The sequence below is a fragment of the Struthio camelus genome, chromosome 12 (genome assembly GCF_040807025.1).
Source record: "Struthio camelus isolate bStrCam1 chromosome 12, bStrCam1.hap1, whole genome shotgun sequence".
Lineage (NCBI taxonomy): Eukaryota > Metazoa > Chordata > Aves > Struthioniformes > Struthionidae > Struthio > Struthio camelus.
The window spans coordinates 16,483,354-16,500,802 of NC_090953.1; the positions used below are offsets into that span (position 1 = coordinate 16,483,354).

The 17,449-nt window shown below is 39.9% G+C and overlaps 2 protein-coding genes across 6 annotated transcripts in view; one reads left to right on the top strand and one right to left on the bottom strand.

Moving 5' to 3' along the window:
- The window catches only part of TEX9 (testis expressed 9), a 29,106-nt gene extending 22,263 nt beyond the window's left edge, over positions 1-6,843 (top strand). For 4 of the 5 annotated variants that reach the window (XM_068958050.1, XM_068958046.1, XM_068958048.1 and 1 more), the window contains 2 exons: positions 211-345; positions 6,331-6,843. In XM_068958050.1, the coding sequence (XP_068814151.1) occupies positions 211-345; positions 6,331-6,408 (213 nt within the window). In that variant the 3' untranslated portion in view covers positions 6,409-6,843. Of the gene's footprint in view, positions 1-210; positions 346-2,633; positions 2,776-6,330 lie in introns of all 5 variants that reach the window. The other variant, XR_011143663.1, reaches the window with a different exon arrangement.
- MNS1 (meiosis specific nuclear structural 1) lies at positions 5,820-16,807 on the bottom strand. Its single transcript, XM_068958045.1, has 9 exons — positions 16,706-16,807; positions 16,317-16,444; positions 14,822-14,924; positions 13,709-13,938; positions 12,779-12,995; positions 12,593-12,700; positions 11,016-11,273; positions 9,924-10,049; positions 5,820-8,044 (listed from the first exon to the last, which is right to left on the bottom strand). The coding sequence occupies exons 2-9, from the start codon at positions 16,340-16,342 to the stop codon at positions 7,946-7,948; spliced, it is 1,167 nt and encodes a 388-aa protein (XP_068814146.1). The 5' UTR covers positions 16,343-16,444; positions 16,706-16,807; the 3' UTR covers positions 5,820-7,945.
- Between the last annotated feature and the right edge of the window lie 642 nt (positions 16,808-17,449).

The following is a 17,449-nucleotide window of genomic DNA, read 5'->3' on the forward strand; positions in this document are numbered from 1 at the left end:
TATATTGTGTTTCCTCAATAGTGCCAATAAGTATTGTTCTCTCTGAGTTTTTCTGTTAGGTTTTGGTGAGAGAATATTTTGATGCATTCTGTTTCTTTTCTGAAATGTCATATGTGGCTTCTGTTTGTCATTTTGTTATGGTATGCCAAATTTCACTGGTTAAAGCACTGCTTTGAGAATAATAAGTTTCTTCTTTTTACCCTGCGGTAGGATGCAGCTAACCAAGAACTCAAAACAATTGAAGAATTAAAAACAGAAAACAAGAAACTGCAGAAACAAAAAGGAGAGCTAATGACAGGTTTTAAGAAGCAGTTAAAGTTAATTGATATTTTAAAGAGACAAAAGGTAAGAACCCAAATACCGTTATACTTCAATTAACAACTGTAAGCTGAATGTGTCAGTTGTCAAGTAACATACTGTATAACCAGAGCCCCGACACCAGGAAGTTTCAGCCTCACTTTCATTAGTGCGTGTTGCCACCATTCTCCTTTATAGGAAAGGCTGATCCTTTCTTAAATTGACGCCGTTCTTAACTTGGAACATATCCTGTCATAGTGAAAGCCCACTACTGATAAGCTTTGGGGCCAAGAGTATCTATTTGTTCAAGAACAAATACAGTGCAGGTCATAACAGCAAGCTCCTTGTGGTGCTGTGTCAGTATAATCCATTTCAGCGTGCAAGTTTTTTTCATTCAACATATTGCCATATCAGCAGCTATTGCAGAATGCCCTCTCAAGATGAAGCTATTACATTTCAGGCCTAAATTCTTCATGCGTTGCCTCAATGTCTGTCCTTCTTTACTAGTAACTTTAGGACAACGCTAAGGAATTCATTGCCTCTGGGTAATTTATATTCCAGGGTTCTGTATATAGGCACTTCTACGCAGATGGAGATCTCCCTGTGTGTCAAAACATATGTGTATATATATATGTATTTAGACTAAGTATAGATTTACTAGACAGAAGGAGAGGAGTTGACCTCCATCCTTTTGTAATTCCTGGAATGTCATGGAATATTCCTGGAATCGCACAATATAGTAACATCTGCATGGCTGCATGGGCGTTCCCATCCACACTGCACTTCCAAATAGCCCTGTTTTGCTAATCGTTTGAGTCTACATTCATTTTTTATCTCCCTCCTTTCTTCTTTCTCAGGGCATAAAAGGGAGGGCCAGGGACTATTGCCTTTAAGTTTCGTTAGCAGCTGAAGCTGAAATTGAATAGAGGCTTTTGGTAGAATACTTGCTCAACATCATTGTTGAGGATCGACCTTGAATAGTGGGTTCAAGTGAGGATGTGGCATACCAAAATCTTGAGCAATTATGGACCGAAGGAGAAGTTAACTCTACCTGCTTCTTCTTCAGCATAATATATGAACAGCGTTCTCTGTGGCTAATCACATATTTTGGAATTGGAAAGATTTGGAAGGGAAACTACATGAACTGTGATAATGAGACAAATTGAATAAGGAAAGATGGCTTACAACTTGTTTAAGTAATCTGATGAAAATAATACACTTTATCTAATCTAAGATTTGGTGCAGTCTTGAGGAAATTCTAAGTTTCTTTTTTGTATGCATACTCTCTTGTTGCTCTATCAAAGATAAAATTGCTTTTTTGAATGACTAGTATGTGGTTTTAAAAAAGAAAAAAAAAGGTAAATAGTGTAATTATGGAGTTCTGATGCAGTTTTAGGAATAAGGAATGGACGAGTCCTAACTATCTACTTCTTTGAAAAAAATAGTATTTTTCAATTATATATTAATCATCTCTCCTGTACAGGATAGGGATAGTAATTAGTGCTACAGCTTTCATAGAAAAGTGTCATAGTGAACAGTGGATTTGTAGTTCAGATGGTTAAAGATTTTTTTAGGTGTGATCTATCATATTTGGCAAAGCTCCACTAACGTCCCCCAAAAGTGGGGTGTTTTACTTGGGAAGAGACACCTTGGACCCTGCAGAATGGATAAATACCTTGTATTTCTCAATATATATTTTCATGATAGAGCTGCCAAATGAGCTTTGCAGGCACAAATTGAAAGATCTGTAAGTTTTCGTGTAAGGCGATTAGAATGAAAGGAGCATATACCAAGAGAGGTTGCCCATACCAAAGAAATCTTTCCACTTACTATCTCATCTAGGTCTTACAGTTTCATCACACCTTTCACTTACAAAAGCAGTGCATTAGGATTGCCCGCTATCATTTGTATTGATTTTCCTCGTAAGGCTGCGTGACGCAGGTGAGTCACTGAGCTCCAGCAGTTATTTGCAGAATGAAAATCTGCGGGCTGTGTGCTTCAGACTTCTCTAGATGAGGTCTTAACATCATAACATCATAGAGAAGTTGATTTCCGATTGCTTACTGTGCTGAATCTTGATCAGTGCAGGTATTACTGGACAGCGTGGTAGAATGAAGAACACCGTTGATAAATTCTGTGCTGAAGTTTTGGCTTTTCTTTAAGTACTCTCACACCTTCACTGCTGAAGAATGCAGTGAATGGTGACTTGTTGAGCACCTTAGAAGAGCGAGCCTTTGAGATAAGAAAAGAGAATACTATTTGCATTTACCCTTCAGAGTGCTGCAGTGATCACCAAACATTTTGTAAACACTCTTGGAACTTTTGCACCTCCACAGAGAAGAGTTTGTGTATGAAGTGGCGATTTCACAGGGCAAAGTGCAGATACTTTGTCTAAGAATGGAGAGTTGCAATATGGAAACATACTGCTGAATTTGACATACATCTCTAACAAGGGACAAAGGAGGATAAGCAGTAGGGGTAAGCCTGAAATTGATGACATACCCATTTGGGTAATACTGACACCATTAACCTGTTTAAAAAGAATTTTCATGCACCTCTTTCAGGATACCTGTTTTCCAGTAAGAGTTTCTAAATATTGCTTACAAAAAAACAGCTACAGAGAAAGCTCGTGAGACTTCCAGGGTAGCACCAGTCTTAGGAGGGGGGGAAAAAAATGGACTGCAGTTCTGAGTCTGCTGCGTATTACTTGTTTGAACCAAAAACTTCACTATCTCAGACGGTAAATCTCCTGTAACAGTTTGTGCCTCTTAGATAATACTGGAGGATTAGGGTCTGCAGACTTGAACTATTTATTAGTTAAAGTGCTGCATATTGACTATACTGATAGGAGCTTGTAATGACGTTTGAGAGCAGTAATTAGAATTTGCAGCTGCTTTCTAGAGGGGTAGCAATCTGCATTCTGTAGAGAAACTTGGAGACGTCATACCAGCAGAGGTAATCATGCTTTGAAAGAGTATGATCAGTTCAGATTTTCCTTTTATATTCACTTTGAGATGCTCCTATCAGATCTTGTTCAGTTTGGGAGCCAAGTGCATTCTTGCAGTACAGAATCTTCTTTTTTTCTATGCCTGTCCTTTCCATACAAGACACATCATTCATAACAAGCACTCTATGGTCCAGTCCCATGGTTGTTCCAAACAAATCTCCAGAATGCCTATAAATAGTTTTAAGTGTTCCTGAAGTCATTTCATCTGTTCAGCAAATTACTTCTCTACTTGTATTTCTTATGACACTATTATAATCAAACACTTTATCCCATCCTCCATTCCCTCCAGGTTCCAGCTCCTTGACCAGGTCGCTTATTACTTGTTGGGTTTTTATGGTTAGTGTCCTGCAGAACTAAGGGTATAACTGTTCTCACTCAGTTGGGAAGCCAGTATTGGGCTGGTGCTCTTATCTTGAAAACTTAATATAGCTAGGCTGAGAGCTTCATACCTCAGCAGCACCTGCTGCAGCTCACCGTTACTGTCTCCAGGCTGCTTGCCAGACCCAGGGAGGCCTCCTCCTGACGGGGCAATTTGTATGGCCGGGGCCTGCAAGAGGAACAGAGCCTGCTTTTTTTCCTATATGAAAACAGGTCTTCTACCAAAAGACACCTTTGATCCTCCAGTTTCGTAGCACCTTTGGTCTGTTTCTTTCAATGGCAGTATTTGAGAGCCACTTCCCTTTTCTGACGTTCTGGGGGTGGAAGTCATTCTTTAGCGTTCCTGAAGGGAGGTGTATGGGCCCTGACTCGTCCGCTGATGGCCCAGGTTTTGTAGGGGATAGAAGGAAACAACTTAAAAGAGGAACTGGGGCTACTAACGCGCTTCCAGCAGAAGAGATTTTTTTTTTTTTTTTCCTGCCAGCAACAAGATGTAGAGGAGAGCTTGGGAATTCATCTAATGGGAATGGTCTTAGCTTAACATTGGCCTTTCTAGCTTTTGAAGTTTAAGAATGAAAACTACGTAGTAATCACTCAAAATATACACAAACTAGCTTGTCGTTCTCTGGCGCATGAATTCACTGAAATGGGTATCAAAGGACAGTAGTTCTGTTCTAGTGTGAATCAAAAACATAGCCTCAGATGAACTTTACAAAACGTGAGGAAATCTATTTAACAAACAAATAAACATTGTATCAGAATTGCAGATAGAGTAGAGGGAGCTACTTATGCTTTGCTATTAAAAACCTTAACTACTTACAGAAAATGGATGCTGTTAACTTTCAGCCTTGCAAACAGACTGAAGAAACTGAAAGAGGACAGCACTAACTCTGCCTTTTATAACTTCTGGTAGGAGGTGAGCAGAAGGGCAGCCAAAGCGCACATGTGACCAATATACATAATCACCTGAAAAACTTCAATTTAGTTTGCCAAAGTCTTTTGTTGAATTCATCAGAAAAACTTAGTTTGGACCATCTGTATGATAGTTGTCTGCCAGATTCAGGTGCATGTGGCAGGTACAGATAGCCTGAAGGTGAGGTTATGCTACCACATGAAGAATGATAGAGAAGCTCTCAAGAAGGCCTTAAAGATCAGTAGTAGGATGAGTTGCAGCTGGCAGCAAGTAGTTGCTGGTGTTCAAATTGGTCTTAGACCATTCTCTGCTTGCCTTGAAAATGAGAATTTCAAAGAAAAAAATCTTAGTTTTAAGAAGGGATTAAGGGATGTTACTTTGAGCGTTACAGAGCCTGGAGGGTGTTGTATTACAGGTGGGCGTTGGATCTTCTTTTTTGTTACGAAGTGACAATATATATGTAAAAAAAAAAAAAAATTCAGATCCTTTGTATACCCCAGCTGTTTCCAGTGCTTCAAAACATAACCATCTTATTAAAAAGTACATTCTAAATTAAAAACTATTTAGATGGGATACTTTCCTTGCCACTTTAAATGTGTATAGGTTAAAAGATTATTCGTCACTCTCAATGTGAGGATGAGTGGAACAGGTGGGACATTTGCTCCCATCATTTGGAATCCAGTGAGCTTTCTGGACTTTCTGGCTTATGTCCCTTTTTGATGGCTAGTTTGTTCTGGGGCGCAGTATGCATTTACTACCCTTTGAAATGCTTGTTTTCTCTTCTACTACCTTGATACTGTTCCAAGTAATTACATTTTCTTGATCAGAAAATAGCTCTGTTCTAAGTTAAAAAGTTGGTTTTGGCTAATACTTGTTCCATTTAAAGTACTGTGCTATACCCAACATAGTAGAAATACAGAATCCAGGCTACTGTAGGTAAAAGTCATGATTTTTTACACATATATGTGTATACATATCTGTCTGTCTACCTATATGCCATGAATGATTGTGGCTATATGATGTATACACACACACACACACACACACACACACACACACACACACATCAACCAGTGGTCTGCACCAGGTATCACTCTTCATGGTGTACTGCAGTTACTGTTTTATGCAGATTATGTTCATTTATAATGGCAGTACCCTCTTTTGCTAAAATACTAATCTAATGCTAAATTACATGCATTAGAAGAAGTGACAGCATTCCGAGTATGAATCTTAATGATATATTTGTTTTGTAACAGCTTTAAAGTTGAGATGAATATTGATCAGCTTGAAAGTGTACAAATTTTCTTAAGAGGTCACAAGCAAGAGTTGTCAGATTTTTCAGTAATTTCCATACCCTCTTAAAACTGAGGTGTCTCTAATGGAAGCAACTAAGGAAAAGCTACAGGTCCTAGTTTCCTAGAGCGGAAGTTGCAATATTTAGCACAAAAAAAATGTTTCCCCTTCCTTTCCACTTGTCTGTCTGTCTCTTTTTTAATGTTATCCCAATACTACAAAATAGCATTGTTGCAGAAAAATATGAATAGCAGCTGCAGCTTGAACAGGTGAACATCCATCAATACCACAATATGAAACAGGAGAATGATAGAGCAAACTAGATTATTTTAAAAAATTGGAAGCAGCCTTTAGCTATCCCAGCTACACAGGAGTTTATATTCTTCAGTCATGCTATTTTGTCCTGTTTCTAGCTAATTTAATTTCATTTATTTTCTTTAAGATGCACATTGAAGCTGCCAAGATGCTTTCTTTTACCGAAGAGGAATTCATGAAAGCTCTGGACTGGGGAAATTCTTGATTCAATGAAAAAGCAATTTCTGCTTGAAATACAAGTATTTTGGAACTGTAGATAAGTACCCACTATTAATTATACCTATATTTGGTTGATTTTGCTTATGTTGAAATTGTTTAACTTGTAAAAGCCTTGATAGTTTATACTGAGTTGTAATATCCTATGAAATCTAAATCTCTACTGAAGTGGTCCTGAAATTGTCCATTCTGTACTGAGCAGACAATCACAGAACATGCAAGGAATATTCCAACAAGTAAACTGTGGTACCAGTTTTTTCTGTTTCAGTATTTAAAAACTGCCTTAGAGAAGGTGACATTCAGGCCAAAGAGAAGGCTGTGTTTAATCTCAAAAAAATTTTCAATGCAACAGGAAGAAAGGAACCTGTGATCCATTTCAGAAGAAAATGTAACGTCCTTTTAACAATAAATGTTTTGAAAATAACTGGTATTGCCTATTTTCTGCAGATTCCCCCCCGCCCAAGCTAATCACACTGGCAATCTAGTGTAAGCAAGGACAGCTCTTGTCTAGAAACGCTGATGATTTGCTTTAGCAATTACATCTTATACCCTGATTGGCAAAACCACGTGAGACTTGCCCTTCAATCTCCCAAGTAGGCGCCCTAATTCAAAGTAGCTGTGTTGTTTAAAACTGCTGTTTTCTTTAGTCAAGATGAGAAGCTGGACTCTTTCCCCAGCCATCAGATACTGCTTCGGGATACAGTCTCGAGTGATGGCTGTGTTTTTCCAGGTGCTGTACAGGTAGTACCTCCTTAAAGACCTGATAACAGTGTCATCATAATCAAGAACTAGATAAAAGCTTGAGTGTAGATGAGCTGAACATACTGTGCGTACATTAATGGACAAAAGCTGTTGAAGTGTGTTCATTGCATGAATCCCTGTCATATCTCAGCTATTTCAACTGATTTCTCCCTTGGAGTAATTTAATAGGAACATGAAACATAAGCGACAGGTTTATCACTGAAAGAAGGGGAGCAAACAACGATTCTGACCTCAGAATGAAAACTGTTTACACTTAGACCCTGCTAGATGCAAAGGAACACGACTAGCAGTGAAACAATCAACTCAGATCTGCCATTTCAGATGGGACAATTTGCATTTATATTAGTATTTTAACAGTTTACGCCAATAGTAGATAAATCTTCAAATTAAAAATAGAAATAGTGCTTTAAGATAATCATATAGTCCATACTGAGACAGACATCTGAATTTACACTAGCTTAAGTTTCTGTAAAGTTGCTGGAGAAAGAAACTTTAAAAAAAATTGCTGCCATACTAACCTCATTGTCTTACGTAAAGTGATAGAGAAATCCATAACAAATAGTTTATTGATGGAAATAAATACAACATACACTTAAAGAGAACTAGCTGCTCATCAGTTTAGAACTCCAGTCTTAAAATGGAGACCCTTTTTACAACATTAAGAAGGAACTCCTCACTGCTAACAGCAAATGGAAATTTTCATTAGAAACCAGATGACATCTAGTGGCAAACCAGAGGATGAGATTGGGGGGGGGGGGGACATTTCAGCTCTTTGCTGAGAATGTATTGCCTCTTCTCTTCTGATAAGCCAGCCTGAATTCCTCACCAAGCATGTTAATGTCATCTTCATCTTTGAGTATTCCCTGCAATAAGGGGAAAGAAACACACATGGGAAGATTAAACAAAGTACAGAGATTATGACAGATCTTTGAAATTTTATGTGGAAAGCCATCTAATAGAGCTTGTATCTATGGTACTAGTGTTACCTCTAAAAACAAATTCTATGACTGTCAAAACCTCAAGAAGAATGACAGCCCTGGAAATCTTCCTCAAAAATCCAACAGATGCGTTTTTAATCAGTAGACTTGGTGCTAACCTAGAACTATTTTTGTTCTTCAAGCAACAAACGATGGCGAGAAGGCAGTAACGGTTTTAGTGTTAGCGCTATACAAAAGACAACATTCGTCTTGTATTCTGCTTCTAATAAAAGTGACTATAGTTGGCAGAGCACAGATTTAGGCTTAGGAAAAATCACGTCAACTGCATTAAAGAGGCATTGGCTAGGGTGAGGACTTTGTCCCCACCTTTCCTTGTGTTGAAATTTGTCCATGCAAATAAAAGTTATTTTGCAAAGTAGCTGATGTTGAACTTAATCAGAAACTATGTTTTAGAAGTGAGTGCATTTTGGAGAAGGGAAGCAGTGGGACACAGAGATCATATGTTTCTCTAGCTAAACCTCTAGCTGAAACTTTATTAATTTTAGAGCTAATGCTTAAGAAAAAAAAGTTAACACCAGTACACAAAACATTAGTTAAATCTAACAGGAGTTGTCTGATTCAATTTAGATTATTTTTAGAAAAGCACCCCTTTTTTTGTAAAATGCACGACCAGCAGAGCATGTCTTGCAGTCTTTAGAAAACACATTACAAATTGTATTTGTATCTGAGGCTTCAGCGAGGTAGGATCCTATTTAACTATTTGGAGTGAAGTTCTGTGAAACATGATCACGCTACTCAGATGTCGTGTTGAAGTGGAGAAAAGAACAAACTAGAACATCAATAGCAAGCAACAGCTAGGAGTTCTGAAATAGCCAAAGCTTCCTACAACAGTGAACTCAAAACAAAACAGAAAATTATATCAAAATAGTGCCAATTTGAGTTATCCTTTAAATAATTACATTAGCAATTAAGCCTTTAAGTAATGACATTGAGTAATTATATTAGGTTCTACACTGGAAAATGACTCATTGAAAATTCAACTCCAAGTTTTACAAATTCACACATCATATTAGCATATCAAAGTTTTAATGCAGTGCAAAGCATAATTTTTATCTGGTGAATTCCCTCCCTGCGTAAATTCATTTTTACATTCCTAAAGCAGCATTTTGTTCATTTGTGTACTATCAGGTGATCTTTCTGATTATGAAGGTTAATACAAAATGAATTGTAGTTTGTTCATGCTATAGGAATTGCTTCCATCTTTTCAACTTTCAAAAATGTTAAGGATGCACAGTGAGCTTTGAAATTCCTCTGCAAGCACTGCAGTGTATTGCACTGTTACAGATAAGAGGCCTCATTTCCATGGTCACAGAAGACTTAGAAGACAGGTGACATTATAAGAATCTGCTCCCAAAACTCCAACCCAGAAATTTAGTGCAAACAGCCTTTAAGATACAGCAGAGAGACCTTTCTAGCTGGGACAGAACTGCTTTAAACTGCTTCCATTCCAGGTTCCAAAAGCTTTGAGGTGCAAAGGGCTGCACTGACATGCTTTGAGCACGTTCCATACAAGCCATCAGTCCCGGAATATGGCCCTTCAAAGCCCCCCCCGTACAGCAAGAGTTCTTTTTATTCTTTGCTTCCCAGCTCAAAAGAGCAAAAGTGAACACAGGAAGGCTGACACAATGAGGACATCCACTGATTCCAGGTAATTTACATAGTTTTGCAACCTCACCTTAAACTATCCAAGAGAAAATTGATTTGCAGAACAAACATTTAAAGCCTTAAAAAGTAATTCACTTACTCTAGGAAGATAACCCAATAATTTAGATGCATGCTCTTTCAGGAGTTTCTGTCTCTCTTCTTCAACAATAACACGAATGTTTTCTTGTCTTCTTTCTTCTAGCTGCCTTTCTTCAAGTTCACGTTCCTACAGTGAACAAGTTTTCATTACTGTTCAATTTCAGTTCTGTGAACATTCATTTCCACCACCACTATCTACAATAGTGTAAATAGAAATTGTTCTTAGTGGAGTAAATTTTTGAACTTTCACTTCCTTTCCTGGGTCTGCAGTGTCTACAAGGAATTCACCAACTCCTGGACACAGCAAATTCATTTTAAAAAGATGAACAAGTAGATGTCAAAAACAAAGCACTATTTAAACAAACCATGCTGAGTAACTAGAAAAAAATCTCAGACAAGAGGGGAGCCTGTGAAAAGCAAGACATAAGGCTAGTCTGTTAGGTAAACGTTTAATCTCCTATTAGGACTCCCTTTTAAAGATCAGTAAGTGAAGGTCTGATTCTTTGTTGGCTCTCAAACAAGTTAGTCTGCTTCCACCCTAATATTCTAATCCAGGAAAAGGAAAACAGGCATGTATTCTCATGCTGATGACTAGAAATTGCAATTCATATTACACATATGATTTATACTCTAAAAAACAAGTCCACAAATTGCAAAATAAAAGCTCATGACTTGTTCTTAGTTTACATATAAGCGTTTTCTTTTACAAACGTTAATCCAAGAGAGTTAACTTGGCAACTGAAATCAAGGCTGGGTTTTCCCCCTTCTCACACACTATCAGTTGCCCGATCAGCGACACTGACAGTTGTGTTGCTGATCATATACCTCTTTAAGAGATATTTACAGAGCATATCATCTGTACAGGGAGCTACAGGTGTTACTGACTCTTGAGCAGAACAAAGTCAGCTCTAAAAAGACTTTCTTGTCAGTAAGCCAAAACAAAACCCTGCTCTGCACATTCTCTGCAATTCCCCGTCACCTTTCCCTAATCAACAATAGCCTTTGTAATAGTTACTTAGGACAGGAAAAATATTGTCACGTTGCAACATCACATATCAAACGGAAGGCAAAAGTGAAAAATAACTTCTCTTACTTTATCTGCAAGAAATTGTTTGTGACGGTCTTCGATAAGTTTTTCCACAGCCCTCCTGTGTTCAAGCTGTTTCATTCTTCGTTTTTGAGCATTCATCTGTTCAATGCGATCATCCTCTGCAAATTTGGCTAACATCTCCTGTCTGAAGGCTTCCTCCTCTTCTTGCATAGCTTGTTGCACTATCTTCTTTAAAGCAAATTGTTCTTCATATGTTTGCCTCAAGTCTAGACGTTGCCTTATTCTCTTTTCAATTTCTGCCTATAAAGGAATTTCAATAAAATACTATCTACTGAAAAAACTTTGGAAAAATTTTAATTACTGTCAGACAGTCTATCTGATTTGTTGTGGCATAAATTTACTGTAGCCATAACCTTCTAGCATAAATAAATGCAAGCACTTCACATTTGAGAATGAAGTCTGAATTACTAATCAGTTTAGCCAAGTTACAAGTCTCTCAAGATTGTCAAAATTAAGTCCAGAACAAAAGGAGAATTATTATTTTTATGAGTATGAAGTGAAACAAGACGACAGTCCTCTTGAACAGCTCTCTAAAAATAACAGTGTTAATATACTTGAGTCTGTGTTACATTTTATTTGTCACCCAAGACAAGATAAGGAGAGGGCAGCATGTGGAAAAAAGCAAATGGACGTGTGAAAAGCAAGCAGTTGATTAACCTACTTAGGTTAAACCTGAACTTTAACATTACTGGGATTCTCCTTCATGAGATGGATGCATTTATAAAGGGGACCATGAGGGTCCCTTTTACCTTCACTTCTCCTCCTGGTCGAAATAAAAACATAAATATACGTTAGGGATGGCAGAGGAAACTCAAAGGAGGGAGGTTCCCCCCGCCCCACCCCAGTTAAGTTAGCTCACAAACTGCTTGTCTGACTAAGAACATTTAGGAAATACAGACTTTTGGAAACCTACATTTTTGCCGGAACAGAAAATGGAAACAATTCAAATTCAGTTATTTAAAACATCTAGAACTGTGCGAGCGTTATGCTTTTTGCTCTGAGAAACCTCACAGACCAGAGCGGTCTCAATGAAGCCCCTCAAAACCATCCCAAAGCCACTAAGAGCACAGCAAACATAGCAAAATTTGAAATGTAAAAGTGACACTAACCCATGGACAACCCTACCAGCGTTACTAAAATAAAAGTTTTGGAGATGGATGATACTTGCCCCTTGAAGGGCATCATAGGATGCAGAAGGAAAAACATTTGGGAGCCCTAAGTACTCCAGGAATTATATATTTTGCTACATATACACTACTATTTTTTTTTTTTTCCTTTTTCATCCAGACCAGCTCCATTGACCTGAGTCTTCTGCAGGAATTACAGCAACACTGCAATACTTGTCCTGTCCATTCAGATTTTACCTTACCAGTTTATACACGGGTACACATAATATACACACTGCATATAAAAATCTCAGTATCTAACAAAGGAAATTATCTTTACTTCTGAAATACCCATATACATATCTGACAGGAAAAGTCCAGGAAAAATGGAATGCCCCCATCCCCCCTTTTTTTGGTACATACATACTACTTGAACTACCTGGCATCGCTTACCATCTCCTTCTTTCTATCTGTCTCAGCTTGTTCTTCCTGATACAGCTCTTGTCGTACTTGTTCCAGTTCTTCACGCTTCTGCTGTTCTCTTTCCAGACTCTGGGCAATCTATTACAAGAAGGAAGGATTTCTAAATGACATACAAGAATATATATTGTTTTTCCTATAAATTTCAATTTTTAGTACCATGCTTTGAAGTCTTAGTTTTTTCTCCTCATTGTCTCGAACTTTAGCCATCCGATCTTCTTCTCTTTGTCGCTGCATGTTGGCAAACTCCATGATTTTCCTATTTTCTTCTTCCATCTCCTCCCGTTTCCTTCTTCTCCAGATAGCTTGTTCTTTTTTAAATTCTTCAATATATGTCTGAGTTGCTCTCATTTTTTCTAACTTCAGTTGTTTTTCCCTATAGGAGAGTGGAAAAAAAATTGAATTTTTAAAACAGTTACTTAATATGTTGCGGTGGGATATTAAACAGACCATCCGGTTATCACTGAAAATATATTACAGAGGCTAAGATTCAAATGACTCTCCTTGCTTCCGTAGGTGGAAATAACTTATTAACGTACCACTATGTTTCTTACACGTTCCATCAAACAGGAAGAGGAGGAGGAAGGAAGCCCAATGGCTTTATTTTTTAAATCAGCAGATGTGTTCAATATAGTATCCCTTAACTTTTGGAGGGGGAGGGGTTTACACTCAATTATCTGCCCCACCCATGAAAATCTCCTTTCCTATCCCTGGTCCATAACATAAGCATGAAAGTCAGATCACAAAGAGGCAGGGACACAAGGCAGGACGGAAATACGTGACATGCAGTCATTTCTAGCATCATAGGCCCAACAGAAACACTCCTTAAATTAGCTGAACTTCAAATTTAGGGAAAAAACATAAGAATTGTCTGAAATGGCAAGAATATTCTGTCTCTTAAACAGCAAAATTCATGCACGTCAGTCTCTTGTTAATAAAATGTGGCTAAGAAACTCTCCTGAATAGAAATGATGTGTTAAAACAGCCCTTCATCTGTGAAATAAATACAGCAAATTCATGTTTAGTATATAGAATTTTATGAAGTTTTTGTTTTAAATCAATAAATTATAAAAATTCAAAGTAACTAACATTTGGTCTTCCTCATAGATCTTCCTTACGATTTCATCAATCATGAGTTTCTCTTTTAGAAACTCTTTATAAGCATCCTGCTTCTTCCTCTCTTGTTCCTCAAGCTGTTTCTCCAGCTCTTGCTGATACATTATTTTCTCCTTGTTTCGCCTCAGCTCTGCAGAACTTTCTTCTTTTATTACCCTTTCGTACTCTTCCTTCATCTTTTGGGCTATTTCTGCCTCACGTTTCTTTAAAAAAAAAAATTGTGTGTATATGTGTATGTGTCTATATATATACATATATAAAACTTGCAATGAAAAAGTAAACATAGAAAAGGAATTATACTACACTACAAAAAAGGAAAGAATGTTTTCTACCTTAAGAAACTATCTATAAATATAGAATGTGTATTGAGGTATTATAAGTAGAATCCTTGAAGAGAACCCTGAACACCTAAACAACTTGAACAGAGCTAACAACAGTACCTAAAGGAAGCTTTACACTAAGACTAGGTAGAACACCCAACATGTAAGTGCAACTAGCTCACATAAGCAATAATGACTGGAATGCAGGTTTAACTCTGTAGACCAACTTCAATAAAAACGTTTTCTTTATAGCAATTTTTTTAAATTGAATTTTGTATAAAACATTAATAGAATCATCTGGCTGATCATCAGTGTTATTCCACAAAAGTTCACAATTCTTTTCTAGTGTTATTAACACGAATATTTAATAATAGCAATAGCACTTGCAACAATCTGCTTCTGAGGTAAGCATTCTCAACAAGAAATGCTTTGTACAGCACTTACTGTACAAAGGCATTGCAACTGTGTCCCACAATTTAACTTTGATAGATCATTACAGAACCAGTGAAATAAAACCTACGTCCCTTCATACAGCTACTGTGACTGCACCAGCAAAGTGAGCCTTTCTCTCGAGGCTGTGTATTACCAGCTAATTAGCCCCTTTATAATAAACAACAAATTTGTAACAACCCTTGAATTCTAAACCTAATGATACTTCAGGTAAAAAGACCACCAGCCTCAAAAGAGAATTTCTCAGCACAGTCCATACTAAGAGTTATAGCACGCTGGAGGTTACTCAGAACAAAATGGGAATGAAACTAATTACCATTTTCTCATATTCTATAGCTTCTTTTTCAGCAATCTGTGCAGCTCGCTCTTTATTCATATAGGCAGATTTCAGTTTTTTTTCTAACTCTCGAAGTTCAAGACTGGGAAAAAAGAAAGAAGAAATTTATCCTATTCCAAGAGGTAGGTACCTGTGAGGAAAAAATTGATCCATCCCTGAAAGCGTACTCAGAAATCAAATCTCTGTACAGGTGAGTTGATGTGATGGAATCCTCAAACAAAAAGAAAGAATGAGACCACCACTGAACAGCCAATTCAAAACTGAACTACAGATTCTAACTGATTTAAAATAACTTTACAGTGAGAACTACACATATTTGCAATTGAGAAACATTTGTTACTGTACTTCATTGTTGATTCATACTGTGCTTTATTTCTATGGAATCCATAACAGAGGTTTAGTAAGGCTAGTGTTAACAGCTTACTAGGAAATTAAAGTTAGATGTTCTTCAGCTGTGCAAATAAACAGAGATATGTCATATGTGTAACAGGATGAAAAGACCGGAAACAAAGATCTGCACAAAGGATTTTTTTTTAAATATATGCTGAATTTATAGCCCTGTTCAGCAAAATTTCTTGAGTGAAATTCTGGCCCACACTAACAGCATACAAAGTTAAAATGAACACTGACATAAGCCAGGCAGCCAAACCACTGGAGAATGTTTCTTTGCATATCCTGGAGATCAGAGCCTTTGAATTTGCAGAGCCCAGAGCGACAAAAGGTACAGCAGTCAGGTGAGAAACAAGAGCTTGTATCAGAGATGCTTCGTTTCACAGTTATGTTAGAAAAGACTATTTCCAAAACAGTTTAATGGAAAACATAAGCTGTTGGTCATCCAAAGTAATCACAGCAAAATCATCACTGAGCATCTTTTTGCACTAACATACTAAACCTTAGTGGAAATGGATTCAATATAATAACCCAGATAATGAATTCAATTCCTCTTTTGCTACAGCTTTCATAGGGCCTCGCTTGTCTCTGTCTTGCATCATCTCGCTCTGTTCAAATGTTGAATGTCACACCCTCCCTCCTCCTGATTGTCTGCTTTGCATCCATCCCAACACTGCTTGCTGATATTGCTTGTTTATATCTGGAGCATCCTCTACGATCATAGTCTTTTCCTAACCACTTGTCAAAACTTACCTTTCCCTATGTTTTTTCCGCAAAAATAAAAAAAAGAAAAATCAAAGCTTGTTCTAAAAAAAAAGCTAGTAACTAAATACATATCTGATCTTTGTATACTAAACTTTCCCCTTTCTCTCCCTTGCTTGAAGGCACCTGACACTATAACCTTATGGCATCTGATACAAGGTTCAGTCCTAAACGTGATCAAGAGAAATGAAAATGAGCGAGAGGTGCACCACTGACTGAATAGTTTTAGAAATACAGTTTTCAAAAGTAGGATTATTTTACAAAAGCAGACAGTTATCCAGAAGTTAAAATCAGGTAGTAGTTACGTTTTTGAGAAAAATACCTGTTCTCCCTTACTTGCTGCCTCATCTTCTCATCTTTAAGCTTCGCGTGGTTTAACCTCGCCAGTTCAGCTGCCAGCCTTTCTTCCTGCTCCAGCTGCAGCTCTCTCTGCTTTTTGCTCTCTTCTGCCTAATTCGAGCAAACAGTTTCTGTAACAACTCACCCCCAGACATCTGTACGCTCGTTTCCAAGCGCACCAACTGCAAGATTAAGCAATTATTAAGTCATTAAAAAGGGGGGGGGGGGGGCAAAACGACAGGAAAACCGCGGCTTGACGTGAAGCGAGGCAGCAGCCCGCAGGCAAACGCTACGTTAACGTCCCGCCTCCGCCCCTCACCCACCAGGCCGCGGAGCCCCCCGCCCCTCCGGACCCCCCCGCCGCCGCCTCACCCGCAGCGCCGCCGCCTGCTGCCGCCGCTCGCGCTCCGCCGCCTCCCGCAGCCGGGCCGCCCGCCGCCGCGCCGCCCGCTCCTCCGCCTCCGGCAGCCCCGCGTCCTGCCGCCGCCACGGCGAGGCAGAGGCAACCGCTGCCGTGGCGCAGCCGCGGCCCCGCCGCCCCTCACCGGCCCGGCCCGGGACCCGCCGCCCCCCCTCATCCCCCACCAGCCCGCCCGCCCGCCCCCGGCCCGGGACCCGCCGTCCTCCTCAGTCCCGCCCGGCCCCGGCCCAGCAATCACCGTCCCCCTCCGAGCCCCGCCGCCCCTCACCGTCCCGCCCGGCCCCGGCCCCGGCCCCGGCGCCCCTCACCGTCCCGCCCGGCCCCGGCCCCGGCGCCCCTCACCGTCCCGCCCGGCCCCGGCCCCAGCCCAGGAATCACCGTCCCCCCCAGCCCCGCCGCCCCCCACCAGCCCGTCCGGGCTCCACCACTCCCCACAGCCCCACCTGGCCCCGCCGCCCCTCACCGGCCCCAGACCCACCGTCCTCAGTTCCGCCCAGCCCCGCCACCCCTTACCGTCCCGCCTGGCCCCGGCCCCGGCCCCGCCGCCCCTCACCGTCCCGCCTGGCCCCGGCCCCGGCCCCGCCGCCCCTCACCGTCCCGCCCGGCCCCGGCCCCGCCGCCCCTCACCGTCCTGCCCGGCCCCAGCCCAGGAATCACCGTCCCCCCCAGCCCCGCCGCCCCCCACCAGCCCGTCC